Genomic DNA, 21,972 nt, shown 5'->3' with positions numbered 1-21,972 from the left:
ATATATATATAAAACATTTCCCGCTGAGGTTGGTTACTCAGCTTTCCCTTATTCTCTGTACTTCGATGAGTTATGAGCCTCTGGTTTAACTATTTCCCACTGCTGAAAGAAGCTTCTCTAAGGCTGAGAGTTGTAGCACTCCCTGGGTATAAAGATAAGCATCCACAAGACATTTTAACTACATGTATAGTTAACAAAACATTAGTCGTAGACTCTCCCATAGGACCTGGGACCTCACGACCCATAGGCTTTTGACCAGGATTACAGCTCAGGCACTGGAGTGTGCTTCAGATCAAATGAAGAAGCAGTTGCTTCTCCTGCACCATGATGCCACTAATGCACCCGAGGGAATATCGTGACTGGCAGGTTGGTAATTGTTCTACTTTGCTATCTGATGCTGTGATAAAACACTGATCAAAACCAGTGTGCTGAGGAAAGGGTTTCTTTGCCTTACTCATTCTTATCAGTGTTCATCCTTGAGGGATGCCAGGGCAGGAACTTGGAGCCAGCAACGAAGGATGGATTGTGGAGTTATGTTTCTTACTGGCTTGCTCTTCTGGCTGTGCTCAGCTTGCTCTCTTATACAACCCATAACCACCCACCCAGGGGTGTCACCATCTACAGTGGGTTGAACCCTCTCACTTCACTCAATAATCAAAAAAAAAAAAAATGCCTCGCAGACATGCTCAGAGATCCAGTCTGATATAGGAGGTTTCTCAACTGAGATTTCCTCTTTCCAGGTGTATTAAGTTGATAACTGCAGCAGTCCAGCACAGTAGTGTAGCACACAGGGTCTGAAATCGGAAGACTGATGAATCAACAGCTTGCAACAGTGTATAGCACCTTTCAGCACTATCCACTCTAGTCAGTAGGGTGGAAATTTTCATCTCATTTCCAGTTTGCTTTCTTTGTGTCCTAAATCCTAATTTCTTTATGTCCTGAATCCTAGGTGTGTAATACATTTAGCAATAGAGTCTTACCATCTAGTTCTGGTAAGCAGCCAAGAACATTGATAACAACCTATATTGTTTTGGGAGACTCTGGGAGCTCCCTGGGACAGTCTTTTTCTGAACTTATCTCTTACTGATGAGCCTGGCCACCGAGTCCTAGGCATCTACCGGCCTCTGCCTCCCAGTACTGGAATTATAGGTACTGGAAATACAGCACAAAGCCACATTTGACTTTTTAAAAATATAACACATTTACATATTCTTTAAAAATATTTTTATTTAATTTTATGTATTTCATGTAATAGAACTTAATCAAATTTAGACCCCCTTCCCCATCTGTGCCTCCCATAGTCTCCCATGTTCCCCATGGATTTCATGCATTCTGTCTCATATGTCAAGCCCCCTTCAGTCAAGCATTTGTACCTACATGTCCCTCAATGCAAGTTCATCCACTGGAGTCTAGTCAGCCTGTTTAGAGTCTCTCCCTTAAAGAAGATCTACTTCCCTTGACCCAGCAGTAATCAGTTCCTAATAGTTCATTGGCTAAGGCTGGGGTCTGCTACCAATTTCCTTCATTATATGCTAAGATTTTTTTGTCTGATTGCTGTCACCATTATTGCAAATTCATATGAACAAGTTCCCAGTGTTCTGAAAGCCTCTGTTTCCTTATGTTCATTCACCAACCCTGGTTCTTAAAATCTTTTCACCCCCTCTTCTCCAGTGGTCCATGAGCCATGGGTAAGTGAGGTTTGGTATAGGAGTCCTATCCAGGGACAAGCACTCTGCGGTCTCTTATTCCTTAAAACTTAGCAAGTTGTGGTCTTCTGTGTGCATCACATTCTGCTGTATGAGGAAGTTTTGCTGGTGAGAGTTGAGGGATACATTAGTATTCTCTCTAATCCCTGTTCTGCTATGTTCCATGATCCTTAGGTATAGAGGTTCCACTGTAGATGTGTCACTTAGAACTGAGCATCTCTCAGACATATATTCTCTGTGTGTGACCAGTTGTGGAACTGTAATAGCCTCCATCTGTTGCAAAAAGAAGCTTCTTTGATGAGTGGGGTACTGTATACTTCTCTGTAAGTATAAAGATCCATATTTAGCATACAGTAAGACATTTCATTTGTCTAGAGATATGACAGAGAAAGGGTTTTCTCTAGGATCTATGACCCCCCCCATCATGTATATTTGGCTATATATACCGTGCCACCCATGAGTTCCTTCCCACTGAGAGGGTTTTAAGTGGAATTAGATAGCTATTGATTCCTCCCTAGATAACAGTGCCACAACTGCACCAGTAGAGATAGTTTTCTCTGCTAATCTTTTTGGTTATTAGGCTTCACAGCTGGGTTGGACCACTGATTGATTTTTCTCCATTAGAAGCTTGCATAGTATCTTCTAGAACTGTGAGAGCTATTCCTCAGGGAGAAGGCTTTCAAGTTAGCTCCAGCTCCATTGCTCCAAGTCTTGTGTCTGAAGTATGCCTTGATTTTAGCAATAGGGTCTGGCCGTCCAGTTCTGGGAGGTCAACAAGGGCTGTGCCAATAGCCATTGTTATTTTAGGTGTCTCTTGGATTACCTTGACCAACAACTCAAAAGAAGGTTTCTTCTGTCTGGCACTGTTTCTGAGAGATGAGGATAGTAGGAAACAGATGTTACCAAGGGGAAAATGAAGAAAATGGGGTATTCAACTGGGAAGGGAAGAAGGAAGGACATACAAAGAATCGTGTGGGTCAAGGGGAAGAAGGAACTGAAGAGAGAGTGGACGATAGGATATAGGTATTATCAAGGGAAAATAAGGAAAATGGGGGTAAATTGGGGAGGGAGGAGGGGGGCTAGACAGGGAGAGAGATAGGAGAGATGAATGAAGATTAGGTAGCATAAAAATCAGAGGGAAATGTCCTAATTCAAACCCCCTGAAAAATACATATACAATATCTGAACATGAGTGCATGTTTTTACATAATCTTTGAAAATTTCATATGTGAATAAATACGTGTCAAGCATATTTGTCCCCTGTATCCTTCTTCAGTTTCTCCCTGATACCCTTTCCATATCCCTCTCCCAACTTCATGTACTCTTTCATTTTTTTATTTTTATAAGTCACTGAATCCAGTTTGTGGTGTCTTTATACATATGAGTGTGGGACCATCCAGTGGAGCATGGTCAACCTACCAAAGACCACACCCCTATAAAAACTAACTCTCCCTTCTCCAGCAGCCACCACTGTCACCATCTCCTCACCCAGGGGTGGGACTCCCTGTGCCCCTCCTCCATCCATTCTAGAATGTTGACTGGTTTGATGGTGTATAGGTCTTCTGCAGGCAACAACGGTAGCTGTGAGTTCACCAGTGCCATGATTCTTACATGTCCACAAGACAGTTTCTCCTCATTCTTCTCCAAACTCTGGCTCTTACAATATTTTTTTAAAAAATATTTTGATTGATTTGAGAATTTCATGCAATGTATTTTGATCATATTCAGACCCCTCCTCTCTCTTCATCTCCTCCTTACCACCTCCCCCCGACTTTATGTCCTCTGTTATTATTTGTCTTTTTTAAAGGCTTACCGAGGTCTAATATGTATTTCCTAAATGCTCTTGGGTATGGTGTATCCCTTGGAGTCTGGTAAACCTACCAGTTGTCTCATGAGTAAATAAAGTTGACTCACCCCCTCATAGCATTTATCACTTGCCAATAGATTCTCAGCCAGTGATGGGGCTTCCTGCCCACCTCCCCCCATCCATGCTGGACCCCTATCTATTTGTGTTTGCACAGGTCTTATGACTGAGCTACATCCCCAATACCTTGTTTCCTTTCTTACAGGTTTTTGTCCACTACAAGCACTTAATATTATCAGCATATCAAATACAGAAAGACAGTGTAAAAATTGTTATATACTGAAAAGAAAACATAACCAGTGAGTCTCAAAAGGAAAAGGAGTGTGTGTGTGTGTGTGTGTGTGTGTGTGTGTGTGTGTGTGTGTTACATCTCTTGTTTTGATGAAAATGCCTGAGAAACCTCAGAGGATGAAAGACTTAATCTGGCTTGTGTTTACAAAAGATTCAGTTTATGGTGTTGAGCCTCAGGTGCTTGAATAGAAGAACATTATGGGTAGCAGGAATATGTGGTAGAAGAGGCTTTTCACCTCACAGAGAACAGGAAGATTAGAACAGTAACAAGAAGTGGGTAGGGCAAGTTATAGCTTCTCTGAGGTAAATGTGTACACACACATAGACATCTGAAAGTTTGCAATGTAGTACTAAAGACAATAATAGTATAAAATAGTGCAAAGACAGTGATCTACTTCCTTCTTCCAGGCACAGATTTACACAGTTCCACCACCTCCCAGTAATGTATTCAAATGTCAATTAATAATCTATTTCCTCTAGAAATGCATGTACAATCACACCAGAGGTATGCGTCACTTATTTCATAATCATTCTTAAATCCATTCAAGTTGTCAATCAAGATTAACATCACAGTGTAACTTGAAGACAATGTCAAAAGAAAGAAACCACTAGTGGAAAAAAAGAGTAACAGAAATGTCTCTTTCTGTAGGTCCTAGAAAAGTAAAAGGAATCTAAGAATGATAGAGAGGCATTGCATGGGTATAAAGTGATATAACAAAATATGTCCATATCTACTGTTTTTAATAGAAATCATAAAATAAGATTCTTGGCATAGCACTGTGAACTATTAAAACTTCAGTAGCTACTTCATTATTAAATAGGAAAATTGTTAAACGCTGGGTCAATTTAAAAGTTCTAGTGGTCCAGGGTTGTAATGATGCAAACTTCCCCTTAGAAGAGGCTCGGTCAGCTATAAACATAGTTCACCTGGCAAAATCCCCCTTCAGAGGGGTCATCCTAATTTAGGAATGGGGTCTGCCTCAGTTTTATGGCTTCAGAAAAAAGTATTATTTGCAGTGGTATCATTGTTTATAGAGATGATGATCCCTTGATAGTACCACACAGACATCAATGGGGATGTTCTGACACTCGACTTAAGTCTCTGACTTTCTACATCAGATGACCTAAGGACTTGAAGATGTTTTCAGACGGTTGCCAAGAAACACAGAATGCGAACAAAGGAGGAGAGAGCAGCAGCTTAAACACATGAGCAGAGCAAATATCACAAGGCACAGAACAATGTGGTTCTGGTGTTAAAAGCCACATCCTCAGCAGTTTAGCTCACTTTCATTTGTAAACATGCATCTTAGCAAAACTGTTCACTTGACTGCTGCAATTGAAAACCTGTTGTTTGCAACTGTATCTGGTAACAACACAAAACCTTCATATAAAAAAACACAGGTTGTGAGGTTATAGGTTCATGTTTCTGTTATATTTGTGAGAATTCACCAAAAGTTGTATTCTCTCCTGCCCTGTCTGTCTCTTCCAACCTAGGCTGACAAACTGGTTCTCTCTGGGAAGTCCACAGCCATCCATTCTTCTCAGCTGTATCTCAGCACAGATGATTCTGCTGAGCAGTCTGAGTGCTGGTAGCCTGGCTGCCATCCAACACAGACAAATTGCTGATCTTTTCTGCCATGCAATGTTAAATAGGGCTTCTTGGGGACATTGAACAAATAGCTCCAAAGCACATTTAACTTAAATTTAAAGCTATATGTAACTTTGTAAATCACTAAAGACAAGACCATCTTAGCTGTAGATGACCAACATGCTCAAATGAAATTTATAGATCATTGTTCTTTCAGACCACGGGGCTAACAACATAATTAGAATAATTAATAAGTCACCATATATAAACCCAGATGTGAAATACATAACAGTCTTCTGATTGTGTTAATATATCTTTCAGCTCACTCTGAGCCTCTCATACTGACTGCTTCCTAGTGCCTAGAACACAGTGATAACATGGAATACTCAGGCAATTAACTCCACCCCATGGAAGAAGTCTTCTTTACCAATATGGAGCTGGAACAAAACAGCCTGTTCAGTGTAGGAAGTCAATTGGAGTTTTATGCTCTAGACTGACGAATGACCAGATCTCATGGAAATGGAGTAAAGAATGGTATCAGTTCCAGAAACAACACGATATCCTGATGTGAACTCATAGGGGTTTAAGCCTCAATAAGATAAAAATTATCATATTAATCCTTGCATCTCTCATGTAAGCAGAGTGGTTGATATTTCACAGAATGGAGCATGATTAATTGAGAATTTGCTGAAAGAATGAATCTCTGTACATCAAGTATGGAAGAGAGACCATGTATAGAAATGAACTCTTGATCCTAGTGGTGAGAATGAGTATGAGATTCTAAGCCACGTATGGAATATGCTTAAAAACGTGCATGGATCATACTCACATTGATACACAAAAGTTTGCAGGGTAGTAGTAAATGTGTCAATAGTAGAACACAATGCAAAGATAATCACTAGGGTCCTCTCACAACCTGGAAGTCAGGTTGGAATTTGGAAGTTGATAGCTCAGTTGCTTCAGTTTTTCTACCAGCATTCTCCAAGGATTTCTAGATTGTTATTCTTAGGAATTCTGTGACATTGACTTTGGAAATTTACTCTGCCATTGATGGCAGTGATATCACATTAACTGAATTCTAACATAAGAAATAAAACCTGTTATTGCCTTACTCTCAGGGAGTCTGGGAAAGGTTCAGCATGGTCTGTTGGGATGTTCCTTATGTAGTGGATTTATTTTTATATACCATATCTCAAACATGCTCAGGTGGAGTTCTTCTTGGAAGGCTATCAACCTTTTTCTTTCTCATTTCTCCTTTAAGAGAAATAGTCAACAATACATTTCTATGACAGGGTTTCACTAACCCTAGCCTGGCTGGAACTCACTATGTAGACCAGGCTGACCCAGATCTCACAGAGATCAGCCTGCCTCTGCTTCCCAAGGGCTGGGATTAAAGGTATGTACCACAACACCTGGCATTTTTAGGGAATATTTTTGAAAAGGCAATAATTTTAACTGAGAATTTATCCATCAATTTTTACAATAGGCTGGGAGGTTTTGTAGCTTTCTGATAAAGATAATCCTCATGTTTGGTAGCTATTTTGTTTTCACAAAAGTTTACATAAAAAATGGATTCAGAAAGAGACTTTCTATGATTCTAACTGGTACTGAAAATAAATCTTTGCTCCTAATTTATATAGAAACCATCAATGCTCAGAGCTTCTATGGGATTTGAGTATAAACAAAATACATAGAATTAAGAAGTAGGCAAAGCAAATATCCAAATATAAGAAAAGTGACACTATGGCTATAAATATTATCCTTGAAAGCATCTTTAGAATGTTGCAGACTTGTGGATAATATACTGAAAGAAAGGAATCTTCTAAATCTGTATATATGTGAAAACATTTTTCTCTGATTATCATTATCCCTATACACTTCCACCATTTATTCAATAAAAATGTATTTATAAAACATATTTTAAAGGGTAAGTGCTTTGCCATATATTAGGACATAACTCTCTACATATCAGGAGACTGTCATCTCTATATCACCTGTAGAGTGAGCCTTAGCAGAGGCAGTTCTTTACTGGTGCCAGTTAAGTGTGTGGAACAACTCACTATTCTCAGGTGTCTTTTCCTTTCACTTGTCATATTGCAGGTGATTTTTTTTAATTTTTACAATTTCTGTAGAAATTTAAATGATAGGGGCTAGGGAGATGACTCAGCAGTTAAGAGCAGTGGCTACTCTTGCAGAGGACCCAGACTCAGTTCCCGGCACCCACATGATAGCTAACAACCATCAGTAACCTCAGTTCCAGGGATTCCAACCCCCTCTTCTGACCTCTGTCAGAGGCATTGCACAACATAGGTGAGCTTAATACCTGCAGGAAATACATTCATACACATAAAAATAAAAATAATAAATAAGGTATTTTTGTAAAGAAATTTAAATATTAAAATATGCATCATTCGCTCATTTGTTCATCCGACCTAACTATTTTAACTCTTCATTCCAGCAGGATAGGGAAGGGACAGTCCTTTTCTTTCAATGGACTCATAGTAAAGATGTAAATCTTCTATTGCAATAATGTAAAGCTATTACAATATTAAGTATAGGAGCCACCATAATGATAAGGGAAGAGTGGAAACACATACACATGAGTATGATGCCCTCTGACTAAAGCCTTACAGGTTAAATATTAAAATGGGTTGAAATTCTGCTTCATGTGTATAGGAGTTTTGAACTGAAGTCACAGTAGATGGACCATTACACTCAGGGATATAGATCATATGAGTGATGCTGAGGGACTATAGACCTCTACTGTTAGACACAGAGCATCAGGGAGTAGACCCAGGCCACTCTTTAAGAGTGAGAAGATAGAACACAGACTGAGAACTGGAACAAGATGATAGAAGTAGGCCACTAATTAGTAGCACCACTATTGTAGAAGAAACATTGCAATCTGCATTGGTATTTATTTTCTCTGGAACTTAACAAACACCTCTGGGGTATTATAATGAATTGTTGCATGCCCTATATGGAGCTTGCAGCTGTGTTAGCAACAAAAAACCAAGACATAGAAATAAGAAAAGAAAAGCGAGCGCACACCGTAGAGAAGTATGCCACTGCAGGGTCTCTAACTAACTGACCAAAAGGCATTGAATGTTGGGGTTGTAAGTGTTTTTCCATGATTCAACAGGGTCAGTCTTGTTCTGTTGAATTTTTCCTTTTCCTGGCTTCAGCAGGAGAAGATGCAAATGAATAACTTTCCTAAGTATGATCAATAAAATTAAGGAAATGATTGACTTTGTTTTATCGTCTAAGTTTGTATTCTTAAGCAAGTGACTTTAGGGCTCAGAAAGGAATGTGAGTAAAGGTGCAGCACTGTCTAACAAACTGTTCCTATTCATCTTCAGAACCTGTCTTTGGATATTTAAAGGTTTGTAAAGACTGTGATCTTGTAGGCACTTCCTGTAAGTCTTGTATGTATTATAAATAAAGTTCTGTGACTGGAAACTTCCATCACTGTATGTATGGCTCTTGCTTGGAAAGCTTGGGCTCATTCATACTAAAAATGCATAGGAGTTTGTCACAGTTCTAACATATGCATTCTTCTTGCAGATGGTTGAAAAAGAAGGTTATCTTCAAAGAGCTAAAATTGCAGATGGAGGAAAGAAACTAAGGTAAGGAAAGTTCTTCAGCTCTGTTACATAACTCTGCTAGTTTCCCACATCCTTAACTTGTTTCGCTGCTATTGTTTAAGAAGGAAGGGCCTCAGGAAACTTAATTAGAAGAGTCTCTTCAATTGCCATTATTGACATGGATATTGTTAATGTAGTTTTAGTTTTCAAAGAACGACATTATAATCTATAGTGTTGCCCAGAATGCAAAAGTGGCTGATGTCTTGTCTATTTAGGACTAGAAATCTTTAAAGCATAAAAAGGGAAAATTATTTCTGGATTAACAGATTGGGGTTGTATGAATGAATTCATTTGCAATATGAAAAGATTTCTATGCAATACATTGAGAAATTGTTTGAAGGATAGAAGACTTGAACTCCATTTATAGCTCAAAATAAAAATCATTTGGGAAAAATAAAAGACAAACAAAGTCATGAACAAAATAAGTGAAGGAAATGTAAAAGTGAAAAACTCCCTGTGGTGGAAGGGACAGGGAGGCGACAAAAATATTCAAGAAAAAAGAAAATTTTGATTGGTGGGTCAAGAAAGATGCTAGCTATGTTGTTTATGCAGGATATTTAAAAGCAGTCATCTCTATTTTAGAATTTTTGGTATTTCCTATATCACTTGTATTATATATTTAGCTTTGTGGTAGGGAATATGGAAGCTTATAAAGGTACATGAAAATACTGAAACTGAGAGACATTTACTTGTGAGTATATAACTAACTGTTAAAACTATGTAGGAAAAATATAGCAGTTAGCTACACAGTGAGGCACCTGCTAATTGAAATTATGCAGTTCATCACTAGAAAGTTGCACTAGCCAGCACCAGAGAATAAAATATGTTTTTGTTTGATGGCTGCCATGGACTGTTTTTATATTTATTTGAAGGAAGTAAAATGGGAGTGTCACTCATAATTCCACAACTTACAAAAGCTATTCTAATTTTAAATAGGAAATCTGTTTTCTGCCATGTGGCATCTTATTCTTGAAAGGCAAACAAGGCCTTGAACCTTCTCCTAGCCTGCTTCTTGGCAGTGGCCTCATAGCCATGTTTCTGGAAAGTGCAGGAGGCACAAGATCAAATGCAAGGCAGCTTTAAGACTGGGCTGCTCCGTGCTCCAAAGAACCACAAGTCAGGCTCTAAAAGGGCACAGTTGGGCATCTTTGACTCACTAGCCCAGCCTGATGCTTTTCTTTCTTCACCCCACATCAGCTCAGACATGTGCGGGGTACAGCAACACCACTGCCAGAAGAAGTAAGCCAATACTGCTTTTTATCCTACCTACCACTTGAGTCCCCACGCCTTCACCCCATGCCTAGAAGACCACTCAACGTCAGTAGACCTAGTCTTCCCTGGGGTTGGGAGACCAGAGGTGATGATAGCACTGGTCAATGTTACCCTCTAGCCTCGTGCAAAAATGGGGAGGAGAGCCATGAAAACAAAGTTATGGCCTGTCATGGTGGTTTTGTGACGTACCCTTGCCTATTCTCCATATATTTACCAGTCTTGTAATATGTTCTCCTAGAACTGGGGTCTTGAGCACACAGAGGCACAGAGCAGGCCCTTTCCCTGCCAACTCTCATGAACACATTGTAGGCAGTTTCAGTGTGTATACAAGCACACATGTGTTCTATTTGCATATTAAAATTAATGAGTGCAGTGTCTGGATCGTAGTTTGGGTTCATGTAAGCGTTGGACTGAGCTCTAGTCTGTTTGGTTTTTCAATCAGTTTACATACCATTATGCATTCTTTCAGACTTTTTTCATTTAAAGGTACATAAATTTTAGTTTTCCTCTTTTAGAAATCCCAGGTGCAGTGAATTGAATTGATTACACCCTTCAGTTTACAGTTCTGTGTTATTACTATTTGGGGAAAGATCCTTAGCTGGTTTTATTTTATTCTGCCTCCCACTCTCATATCAATCTCCTCTGGATATATGCTCTAATTGTTCCTTAAACCCACTCTCTATACTTCTATTTAGTTCAAAACAAATAGACCAAACAACAAAAATAGCTGTATGTAATGGTGTGTGTATTCATGTGTTCTGTATTGCATAAGCAGCTCGTATCAAAAACTTCACGTTTCTTGCTAATTTCATTCAATATTAGAGCTTGAACATCTATTATGGTACTGTATTGTTTATTAATTGTACTTTATGTGTATGAGTGTAATGCCTGCATGTATGTAAGTGCACTCGTGTCGTCCAATGCCTGCAGAGGGTGTCAGATCCCCTGGAACAGGAGCTAAGGGCAGTTGTTAGCTGCCATGTAGGTACTGGGAACAGAACCCTGAGTCCTCTGCTAGAGCAGCAGTGCTGTTAACTGCTGAGCCATCTCTCCAGCCCCATACGGTGCTATGTTTAAAACTATTATTCCTTCCAGTTGTTCTCCATTTTCCATTATGTATCTGTACCAAATTTTATCAGCCCAAGTATCCAAGATAGAAACATTTAAGTTTTCACTATCTCTTTCCAACCATATAAATATTGTAAAAACATACACATTCTTGTGTCCTTTAAGCTTGTTAGAAATTCTCTCAGGAAACTGTACCCAAGAGCTAATACTGCTCTGACACATAAGTCCGCTGCATGGCACTGACATAACTTCTCCGGAATGTCCACACTAATTCGCACCAGTTTATTCTGCATTACAGAAGGAATCTCATTTCTCCATAGTCCAATCCAACACAATCCAATCCAACAGTCTATTGTTGATGTTGTCAAATGTGGGACCAAAAAATGTTCCCTCAGTGATGTTTCCCTCATTGGTATTGCAGTTGAGCCTAACTTCCATTACTTGCTTAGAGTCACTCAAATTCTACATCCTGAAAATCACTCATTCATGAGCTTCAATTATTATCTATTGGTCTTCTTGCTTTGATATGATTTGAGAGAATTCATAATATATTATAGATAGTGATTCTTTATGTCGGGTTTAGACATTGTAAATGTGTTTATTATAAATACTTTACGAATTGAATATATTGCATATAATAGCCACCATTTTAATAACACATGGTATCCCACCCTTCACGTGCACTGTAGCACATAGACATAATTTCTACTCTCAGTTTTTATTTGAGTCAAGTTTTATACTAAAAGGTTAAAATTGCAAAATACTTCCTAATCCCTGCTACTTTTTCCTTTGTATTTTCTATAGATAAATTCTATAGAAGCCGGGATTACCCTGTCAAATTGCAAGCCCTTTAAAAATGAACCTTAGGTGCTGGGAAGATGGTTCAGTGGGTAACAATGCTTCCTGTACAAGCATGAAGACCTGATTTCAGATCTCCAGATCTCACATGCAAATGTCTGGCATGGACTTGCATGCCTGGTGGTGCCACACGGATGGGCAGAGACAGGTGGATCCCAGGAGCATAGCTGAATGAGCAGACTTCCGTTTGTCAAGGGAATAAGGCAAAGCACGACAGATCAGCTCACCGCATGCTCTCCTCTGACCTCCCTACGCGTGCACATGGGAGAAGATACCTCCACACATGTGAACACATGCGTATACCACATTACACACTACACATGCACACACACAAAATCTCAAAACATAAATCACAGTGCATATTATTACTTACCCAAAGAGTCTATTTGCTTTTATCACTGTCAACAAAATAACCAGTTAAGTCATTACCTTGAAAAATTATGTACATTTTATCCCTTTGATAATTTAATGACTATTAAATAATATTCCCTATTTACTATAATTTTTACTACTTATATGAGATTTCCTATGAGCTGCTTCCCATTTTCAAGGATCTTATATTGTTTTTATAAATTGTAATGATTTATGTGCATATTAATCATATTAATCTATGCACAGATATTAATATCTATGCATAGATATTTCATCAGGTACTTGGCTAATTGTTATCCTAGTAATGCTTAAGTAATATTAAAATATATGCTTCCTTGTTATTTCCTGGTTTTCAAATGTGGAAACAGTTACTGCCTTAATCTCTCCTTTCTCTCAAGTCTTATGTCATAGAATTTAACCTCGTCCCATGTTTGAAACCTACTTGTTCTATCACTTGCTTTAAGCTGCTTGAGGCCAAGAAGCAAGGCTTGTTCTTTTGTTTCATGCCGCCTACAATTCTAAGGGCTTCAGCTGGCCTTAATAAATAATATCTTTAAATATCTAAAAAGTTTTCTATGCATAAAGGCATACTGGGTCAGCCACACCTTGCATTATTTCCTTCTTTTCATCTTGCCTTTCCTTGTCATCCTTTTTATTTGGCTTTATTTCTCTTTTATGTGTTTTCTCTTCCATAAGAAAAAAGCTGACTCCTATGTGAACAAGAGGTGACAGGAAAGAGAATCTGGCTACATCTTACATTCATAAAAGGCCCTAAAATTAGCCTTATTTGGAAATGAGGTTACACATGTCTCCCCTGTGATACACTGACAGGCTTGAAAGCAGAATTCATTCAGCATTCAACTTTAATTTTTAATTATGAACCTTGAAATTATGCCTCGGCTTTTGTGATGAAGCTTGGGAATCTTTTCATTTGGGGGATTTCATCCTCAAAACTGTAAGTAGTCCTGGCCTGCCTGAAGCTCCATGATGATTTCATAATAGTTTTTATTAGAGCTTAAATTTGCAAAAATAAAAAAAAACACGCTTTCATGCTACTCCGGTACCGCACAGTCTCTGTTTAGACATTTCTCCTTTGTTGGTTCCTTTGTGGCTCTGCACATCACATATTCTCAGTCTGTCCCTCCTTTCAGAAGGGCATGGAAATACTGGGGTGAATATGGACAGAAGAAGAGTGTGAGGACAGATTTGATACGCTTGCAGTGGTCATGTCTACTGTTGCCTGCCTTCATCCGAGGCCCATTGCTTTTAGACCTTTGGTTATGTGTGTGTGCATGTGCGAGTGTATGTTAATCATTGTTATCGGGACGGGCTTTTCTTTAGGTTATGTTACTAGGTACGCTCCTAGTATGAACTTATGTTTCCTTTAGTACTCTTTTGCTCAGTCTGGCAATAAGTTAACACACACCCAATCTATCTTATATTATTGAGACACTGATAGATGTACATTGTATACCTCAAATGTCTCCTTGGCTCACTTTTAGTAAAGCTAAATTACAAGAAAAATTACAGTATGAGAAAGAAGATGTCAGACCTGCTGACCTGAGAGCAGAAAAGACCATCTAAATGTCTGAAAGATGTTATGGTAAAGCACAGGGGCACTTGAACAAATCACTTCCACTGCCATCATTAACACAGACTCAAATCAATTCCAGAATGACCAAATCAGGTAGCAGGGGCAGGTGGCCCAAAGGAAACAGTCCAAAATTTATGAAGGCATCTCACATCTATTTTCCTCTAACTTTTGGTTTTTCACTGTGATGTCATGCAAAGGAACCATGTGGGTGGAGTGCAGGATGTCAAGCTTTGATGTGTACAGAAATTAATGTGTTAAACCTGGAGCTCAAGTTCATAGTTCCTTGAAATGGCGATGAATATTTTAAGGACCATTTCCATCATTCTCCAGACAAGCAGTTACAAGTTGTGGTTATTATGTGCTGCCATCCGGTGTCCGTTTGGTAGAATGTCATGCTATTAACTGTCAAGATTCGGCCCCCTCCCTTCTATTTTTTTCCACTTAACAGCTCACCATTTCTTTTAGAAATGTTCTGTCGAGTATTCCACTTGTATAAACTATCCTGTCAATTGCACATATTAAAATAGCTGCTGTGATATGAATTTGCCTCTACTTGTTTCATATCATAGTTATCACCTTTGTTTCCTATTGGATATGATTTGTCTGTAGAAAATGGAAAGATAGCTGCATTCTTTTGTCTGAGGAGCTTTCTCTACAGTAAATTTCTGGCAATAAGCCCTCATGGACTGCTACCTGGCAGTCTGTGTGGCGACCTGGTGCTATCTTGCTTATTCTGCCTCCAGACTTCCCTAGCTAGATGTTTTGCTTAGCCCATAAATCTATTCAACAGCTTGATTTTTTTCTCCTGTGTGAAACACTAGGATGAACTACTGCAACTCTTGTGAAATGTGGAGGCATTAGCTGACTCCTGTGAGGGGATGGGCTTACTTGCTGACCTGGAGATGGGATGGACGTCATGAATCAGGCAAAGAGGCAGCTTTGCTCCAAAGAGAAAGAGGTTCTGCAGATTCTTTGAGAATATGCTTTACTTCCTTCTAACTCCTGCCGTGGGCCTCTCTGCACAGACACATTCAGGACAACTAACAGAAGAGCCACACTACCCTACCATAGTAACACCTGAGCCTTCAAAATAAGCTTGGCCCTTTGGGACACTAAGACAGGCCTGAAGCTCTTTTTTTCAGACTCTGTGCCTTTAGAGAGTTGTACAGCCTCAATGAGTGTCAGTATTTTCCCTAGTGTATCAGTCCATGACCCACCTCTAAAGAGTTCCTCAAAGAATTTGTTTCTAGGCTTAGGGTCTCTCTTCTAGTCAGGGATAAAAATCCTTAAGATTTCTCATATTTTTCTTTTTCTAGTCATCTCTTGGAATTGTTTGGCATGCAGTATGTGCTTAATGGATACTTGTGATTGATTAAGTGCTCAAAGTGCACGGTGTATATAAATTAGTAGCATACTTTGTGCAGAGTGGCAGCTGCTTTTATTGACTTGTCGAAGAAGTCAGGAGGAAGCTCAGGTATCTAGTTAGGGACTGGTAAGACTGCTAATCCTTCTTAAAAGAACCAGGCAAAATAGTTAATAAGACAACCCAGATGGATGATTTGTTCTCACACCTTTCCACAGTTTGAATAATTTGAAGATCTCACCAAACTTTGCTGCTTTCTGACATTAAGGATATCTTTAATCAATTTATAATGGATAAAAATGCACCATAAACTAGTATATTTCAAGATCTGTTTTCAGAGAAACCAGATTTGGCTTTTAATGTACAATTTGTGATCATAAATTTGTCATTTAAACTCTCTGAGATTCATTTTCTATATTAGTAAATGGAGACATTAATAATGCCATCATTTTTGGTGTGAGAATGTAAACTTAGCTAGACAATAAAACTCATATTGGTTACTCAAAATAATTTATGTCACTGATAATTTTAAATAAATCATGGGAGAAATTGAAGTGAAAAGAGTATTTAAAAGTTTGTCAGTCACATTTTAGTATTTATTTTGAAATGAAATTATTTTCAAGCTACAGAATTCAGTTCTTGGAATAGTTTTCCTTCTCATTCTAAAACAACGAAGACAAGGTTTTCCATTTACAAAGCAAAGATGAAACCTCATTTCATGTAAGGTGTCACAACCATTCACACTACTAAGCTCCCCAGGCCTTCAGTTCTTACTCCCTCGGACTTGTGCTTCCAGTTACCTAACAGGGTAGAGGGAAAAGCAGTTCAAAGTCCTAAGACAGAACAGTGAGATAATTGGATTTCATGTGTGTTCAGTTCTAACCAGTTCCAGTTCCAAGTTTAAGGAACTGAAGAGTTTTGCCAGCAAATTCTATAAACGATCAACATCTAAAACAGTTTCAGATCAGAACCATTTCTCCAGGAATTTCTATAGATAGGAAGCAAATAAGGTATCCTAGCTCCCTGCCAGAAGATGGAAACTGTAGGGAGAAGCACAGCAAGCAGGTTAAATATGGATCTGCCGTGTAAGGTTGTTCTGCACTCTGACCACATATGGTCGAAAGAAGGACTCTGATACCACATGCCCAGTCTAGACAACATCCTCCTAATGCTTCTCCCTTCTCTTTTGGGGTTAACCTGATACTTTGACCCGCATAAAGAGATTACAACTGTTTCAGTTCACTGTAGGACTGCAGATATCTATAAAGAGAAATGGGCGCCAATCCAGAAGGAAAATATGTAAAAAGTTTTCTTCCTTTCTTTTTCCAACTTTTTATCATTTGACTGAAACACTGACTCTTTATTTAAGGACAAGTGTGTTGAAGAGCGAACTGTCTGTATAATGGAAAATCTGCATCGTGTTTCCTGTGTGTTTACCGTGTTCTTTTCTAATGCAGCAGTGTATCATTAAAAAAGCTTCAGGCATGTAAGAGCAATCTAATTCATTTTGTAAATATTAGCCTTATGAAGTCAAAACTGTCCTTATAATCAAGGTTCTGGATTCTAAATAAGAAGGGAAACAAATTATACAAAGATCTTGTGCACATGGATACACAAAGATATGTCTTTTTAATATATTTTCTATCGACCTGAGTGAAGGCGTTTCGTAAAGTTTTTCACCACTTTTTGTAAAGTCAATTAAGTTATTTTGAAATAAAGGTCAAACCAGAGCAAACTGCAGCAGTATAATTTAATAGTAGAAATTTGGGTATATCAGTCTTATTGATGGTTCCGGCACCTCTGAAAGAAAACCCTCTGTGACTCTGATACACACATATTTCAACTGCAGATGCAATAATGTGTCCAATTCAAGAATTTTGGAAACACTGAGAAATATAAAAGGAAGCCAAAAGCTACAATTTCACCACCTGAATTAACTGTTTATATATAAAGTTTTTTTTCCAAGCCAAAGTAGAGTTATTAATTCAATAAATATACATTTAGTACCTAGACTATCCAGGACTCTGTGCTTGGCTCTGAAGATGCCTCAGTACCTCAGTAATGTTGAATTGAGTTTGTATTGCCTGAGGGCATGTATTTCAATGAAGGTGATGAAAATTAATTTTTTTTTTTTTGGTCTTTTTGAAACAGGGTCTCCCTGTAGCCCCAGCTGGCCTGGAACTCACTATGTAGACCAGGCTGGTCTTGAACTCACAGAGATATGCCTACCTCTGCCTCCCAAGTGCTGGGACTACAGGCATGTGCCACCACGTCTGCCTTAAAAATAAAAATTTTAAAGTGGGTTTTAATTTACCATAAGTTATATGTCAAGAAGGTAATTCTGGGGAATTAGTATTTGGGCTCCTAAGGGATGGAATTAATAATCAGAAGGGGCTGAGATGTGTAAAGATGCTACTGGGTAAACCTCACAGCATGGTGTAAAGTATGTATTAAAGGCTGCCTTCAAATCTTCCCACATCAATATTCTTTTACAACATAGGGCTTGTCATGCCAATGCATGACTCTGTTATGAGCAACTGACCTAAGAAATCTCTGATTTTTTTATATTTTAGGTGCAGAATGAACAAACCTCATGCACTTTATTGTAAGGTACATAGCTGTAGCAACCTAGGATACATTTCTTCAGAATAAATTTATATTTGTGCGAGTATGTTTAGTCAAAAGATAGGTACCAAATTTTGAAAAATTTATGAAAAACATTGTTAAATCACATTCTGGAAGAGATGGTGTGTGACAGAGTGTAGTTCCTGTTGGCTCCTTTACCCTGAGTATTACCTCTTTGTTAATTCTTGGCAATTTCATGGGCAAATAAAGAAAAAGCTTGTCATCATTCCCAACTGTAATTTTTTGATTACTGGTGATTATCAAAAGAATTTTGATACAGCTGGGCATGGTGGTGCATGCCTTTAGTGCCAGCACTAAGGAGGCAGAGGCCGGCAGATCCCTGTGAGACCAAGGCCAGCCTAGTCTACTTAGTGAATTCCAGGCCAGCTTGGCTACAGGGAGACCCTGTCTCAAAAAGACCACAAAAAAAGTAGTTTAATTAAAGAGTGACAGATGAGCTGGTAGATTTTGCAGATTCTGAAATATACTATCAATGAAAAATAAGGAACATTGTCTAGAAGGTTCCCATGCTTAGTACTTTTTATTGGAAGAAGACTCATGGATACAGACAAAAGGACATTTGTTAGTTGAAAAGCATTTCTAGGGATTTACAAATTAAGAAACTTTTATTTACATGGCACGATTTTTAAATGATAGAGTATTTCTATTATTATCTGAATTTCTTACCACTTAACAAATTTAAATAAAAAGAAGACTTCTAAGAAGACTAGTTAAAAACAGTCTATGCTCACTGCAAATGTCGCCAGTTCGCCAGTTGATAAGTGATTTCTTCTACCGATGATGCATTTATTTATTTTTTCCCCTAAGGAAAAACTGGTCTACTTCCTGGATTGTTCTCTCTAGTCGAAAAATTGAATTCTACAAAGAAGCCAAGCAGCAAGTGACATCCAACATGGTAGGCTGTTCTCTTTCCACTGTCACCGTCTTAGAAAGAGTGTAAAGCTGGGAGTTGGGTTTCATCAGAAATCACATTGAAGTCTCTGAGCTTCCAACATCTGAAAGCAGATGGAGGCAATGACCCAACAACCTTTTAATCAGATGAAGGGAAAATAGAACATAGTGTCTGTTTTATTAAGTGCTGCATTTGGAGAATAATCACAAATGAGATGGATGGTGAGCAGCTCTCTAGTAATGGGAAGGTAACACTTTAAATTAAGATGCCATTTATAAGTGCCTTATTCTTATTTATGAAATAATCACTAAATGCTGCTACTTGCTCAAATAATGTATTATAAAGTATGTTATAAAATGCATTAGTAACAAATGCTTAACAGATGAGGCAATGAGAAGCTGCTTTAAAGAAAATTATAAGACGTAAATCGTATTAAAGCATGTATGTGCATCTTTAATACATGAATTTCAGTTGTTATCTTGCATGCTATAAAGTGCCTCACACATTAATAAATAATAATAAACAGTATATAAATGGCACCCTTAATATAGGGTGTTACCAATGAGAAAACACTCTATGTTAACGAAGTGATTTTTTTATCTTAGTCTAACTGTGACATTCACTATAGTCAGCTAACCTTTCTGAATATTTCTATGGCTACATCTAATGAACCTAATGCAATTTCTGTATCCTGTAGTTATTACAAAGTGAGATTTGTAGTTTCTTCATTATACCTGGAGGAAGGCCTCACATGCCTATAAGAATTTGGCAGATAGGCAAAGCAATTCAAAGCTATTTACCTGGACAACTCTACCTCAAAGCCTTTTTGCCCAAACACAGGAGCTCTCACAAGATGCTAGAGAGGGTGGGCAGACAGTATGTCTGACAGCCCCATGATTAGGAAGGTCTCCTCACGGGAACCAACCCGCCAAAGCCCATTGGCCTGATGGGCAACAGAGAAAGGGGTGGCCTGGCAGGAGGGAGCCACAATGAACTAATTTATATTTGGCAGGTGATAAAACAATGGTAAATTCTTTGCTCTCCAGTCACTGGTCATGTTTGCTATATAATCCTCTTTAAATAAAAAATAGAAAATCATTTTGCTTAGAGGTGTATTTTCAAGGAGAACATTTTAGTGAGAACAAAAGGTAATATTTGGCTTGCCCCTGATAATTACAATAGTCTTTGTCCAAAGTGGCTTAGTGATTTTGGAGTCCCAGTGAAGTCCAATCTATAAACTAATTGTGAATAAATTAAAGCTATCTCACTTTGTTGTATTTTAATCTGCCACAGAAATTTGTTTTACAGTTTTGTTTTTATTTTTTGGCCTCAGAAAGGTTGAGATAATAGTCAAAGAAACACAGAATACCCCCAGGGCCAGGCACAAAACAACTCCCACCCACTTGCAGAGCTTTTGTCTGCTCTTTGAATGTGTTCTACAGGGAAGGTAGGAAGCAGGAAGGAGCGCGCCAGCTCTGCAGGCCAAGATGCTGAGAAGATGATCCTCCTGCAGAGGGAGAATTCCACTGAAGCACAGTTAGATGGGAATGTGGGGATAACAGGACGGATTAGATTCCATAGTAAAGCATTTGGTTTACTTTTATTTTATTATTTTAATCTTCTTATACCAGGAGATATAATTCTCAGCTGTTTAATTATATACAGGTGAAAGAAAACTAGCTTTTCAATTGCCTGCAAACCTTGCAAGTTAGTGCTCTAATTGCATGCCTCTCATTCAGTCTTCAGAATTGTTACAAAGTGACAATGGATTTGACTTGTAGAAGAAATCCGTTAACATTTTTTTGGCAGTCCTTATTTATTACTTCTGGCCCTATTTTCAGTGCTCTTAGCTTCTCCCAGGCACTCATTGTCTTCAAAGTGAGTTCTGGGTAGGAGCTGTTTTGTGGTAATGGGGAAGGGAATTACAGATTTGTGTTTGTACTGCATGAATTGTCTTGCTACTCAACTTCTTGGATTCATTTCTAACCAAGTATTAAAGGCCTAGTGGGATAGCCGCATTTACCAACTCGAGCCTAGGAGAAACGATACAATGATTGCCAGGCCATGATTAAAGATGCTGTGGTTTTATTCTGAAAGATTGATGCTCAAGTTTCTGAATTTCCCTTCCACTCCCTTAGTTGCGCCCTGGTGTCTGCTTCTGAGGAAAAGACTTGCTTCCCAACGATGGGTCGGGGAAGCTGTTGGAGGGAGTGCAGAATGTGGTCTAAAGACTAAATTGTACTCTAATCTTTACAGAGCGATCTCTGAATGTTAATGCAGTAGTGAGACAAAGCTGTGTGCAAAGTAGCTCAAAGAACTCTTTGAAGTCAGACCCAGGAGACAGAGCTCTATTTTTGTCGCTTAGTAGCTGACAAAGTTACTTGGTTTCTTTGAGCTTGGACTCCTCACCTGTAAGAAGAATGCTGTAATATTTGCTAAGAAATTCCTAAGGAATGAAAGTAGCTAAGCAAAACAAAAAAATCACTATAGCTATAAGCAATTACTGATGACCTGTTATAGTATTCCCTAATAAAATATGTAAATAATTTATATAGTGCACAATATAGAATATAATTAAGACATTGTGCTATATTTCATGCTTGAGTTGATTCACACATCTATAGGATAGAGAATGTTTCAATGCAAGGAAACACTTATTCAAGGCTTTCAAAAAGAAAACGATATATCCAAGAGCAGCACAAATATTGTGTCTGTGACCTGAGACAAATGAAGTAGCTGTCCATTTGGGACTCCGGATGAAACCTCCTCTGCCCCGGCTGTTTCCTAGACCCACAAGTCCATGGACTCTCACTA

The 21,972-nt window shown here is 38.5% G+C and overlaps 1 protein-coding gene across 1 annotated transcript in view; it reads left to right on the top strand.

Annotated features, from left to right (window-relative positions):
• Arhgap15 (Rho GTPase activating protein 15) overlaps positions 1-21,972 on the top strand; it is a 612,017-nt gene that overhangs the window by 90,950 nt on the left and 499,095 nt on the right. Inside the window, exons 4-5 of the mRNA XM_008825192.2 lie at positions 9,014-9,075; positions 19,074-19,161. Coding sequence (XP_008823414.1) covers positions 9,014-9,075; positions 19,074-19,161 — 150 coding nt within the window. The remainder of the gene's footprint in view (positions 1-9,013; positions 9,076-19,073; positions 19,162-21,972) is intronic.

The sequence above is a fragment of the Nannospalax galili genome, unplaced genomic scaffold (genome assembly GCF_000622305.1).
Source record: "Nannospalax galili isolate Female #2095 unplaced genomic scaffold, S.galili_v1.0 scaffold87, whole genome shotgun sequence".
NCBI lineage: Eukaryota > Metazoa > Chordata > Mammalia > Rodentia > Spalacidae > Nannospalax > Nannospalax galili.
This window is presented reverse-complemented; position numbering and strand designations above follow the sequence as displayed.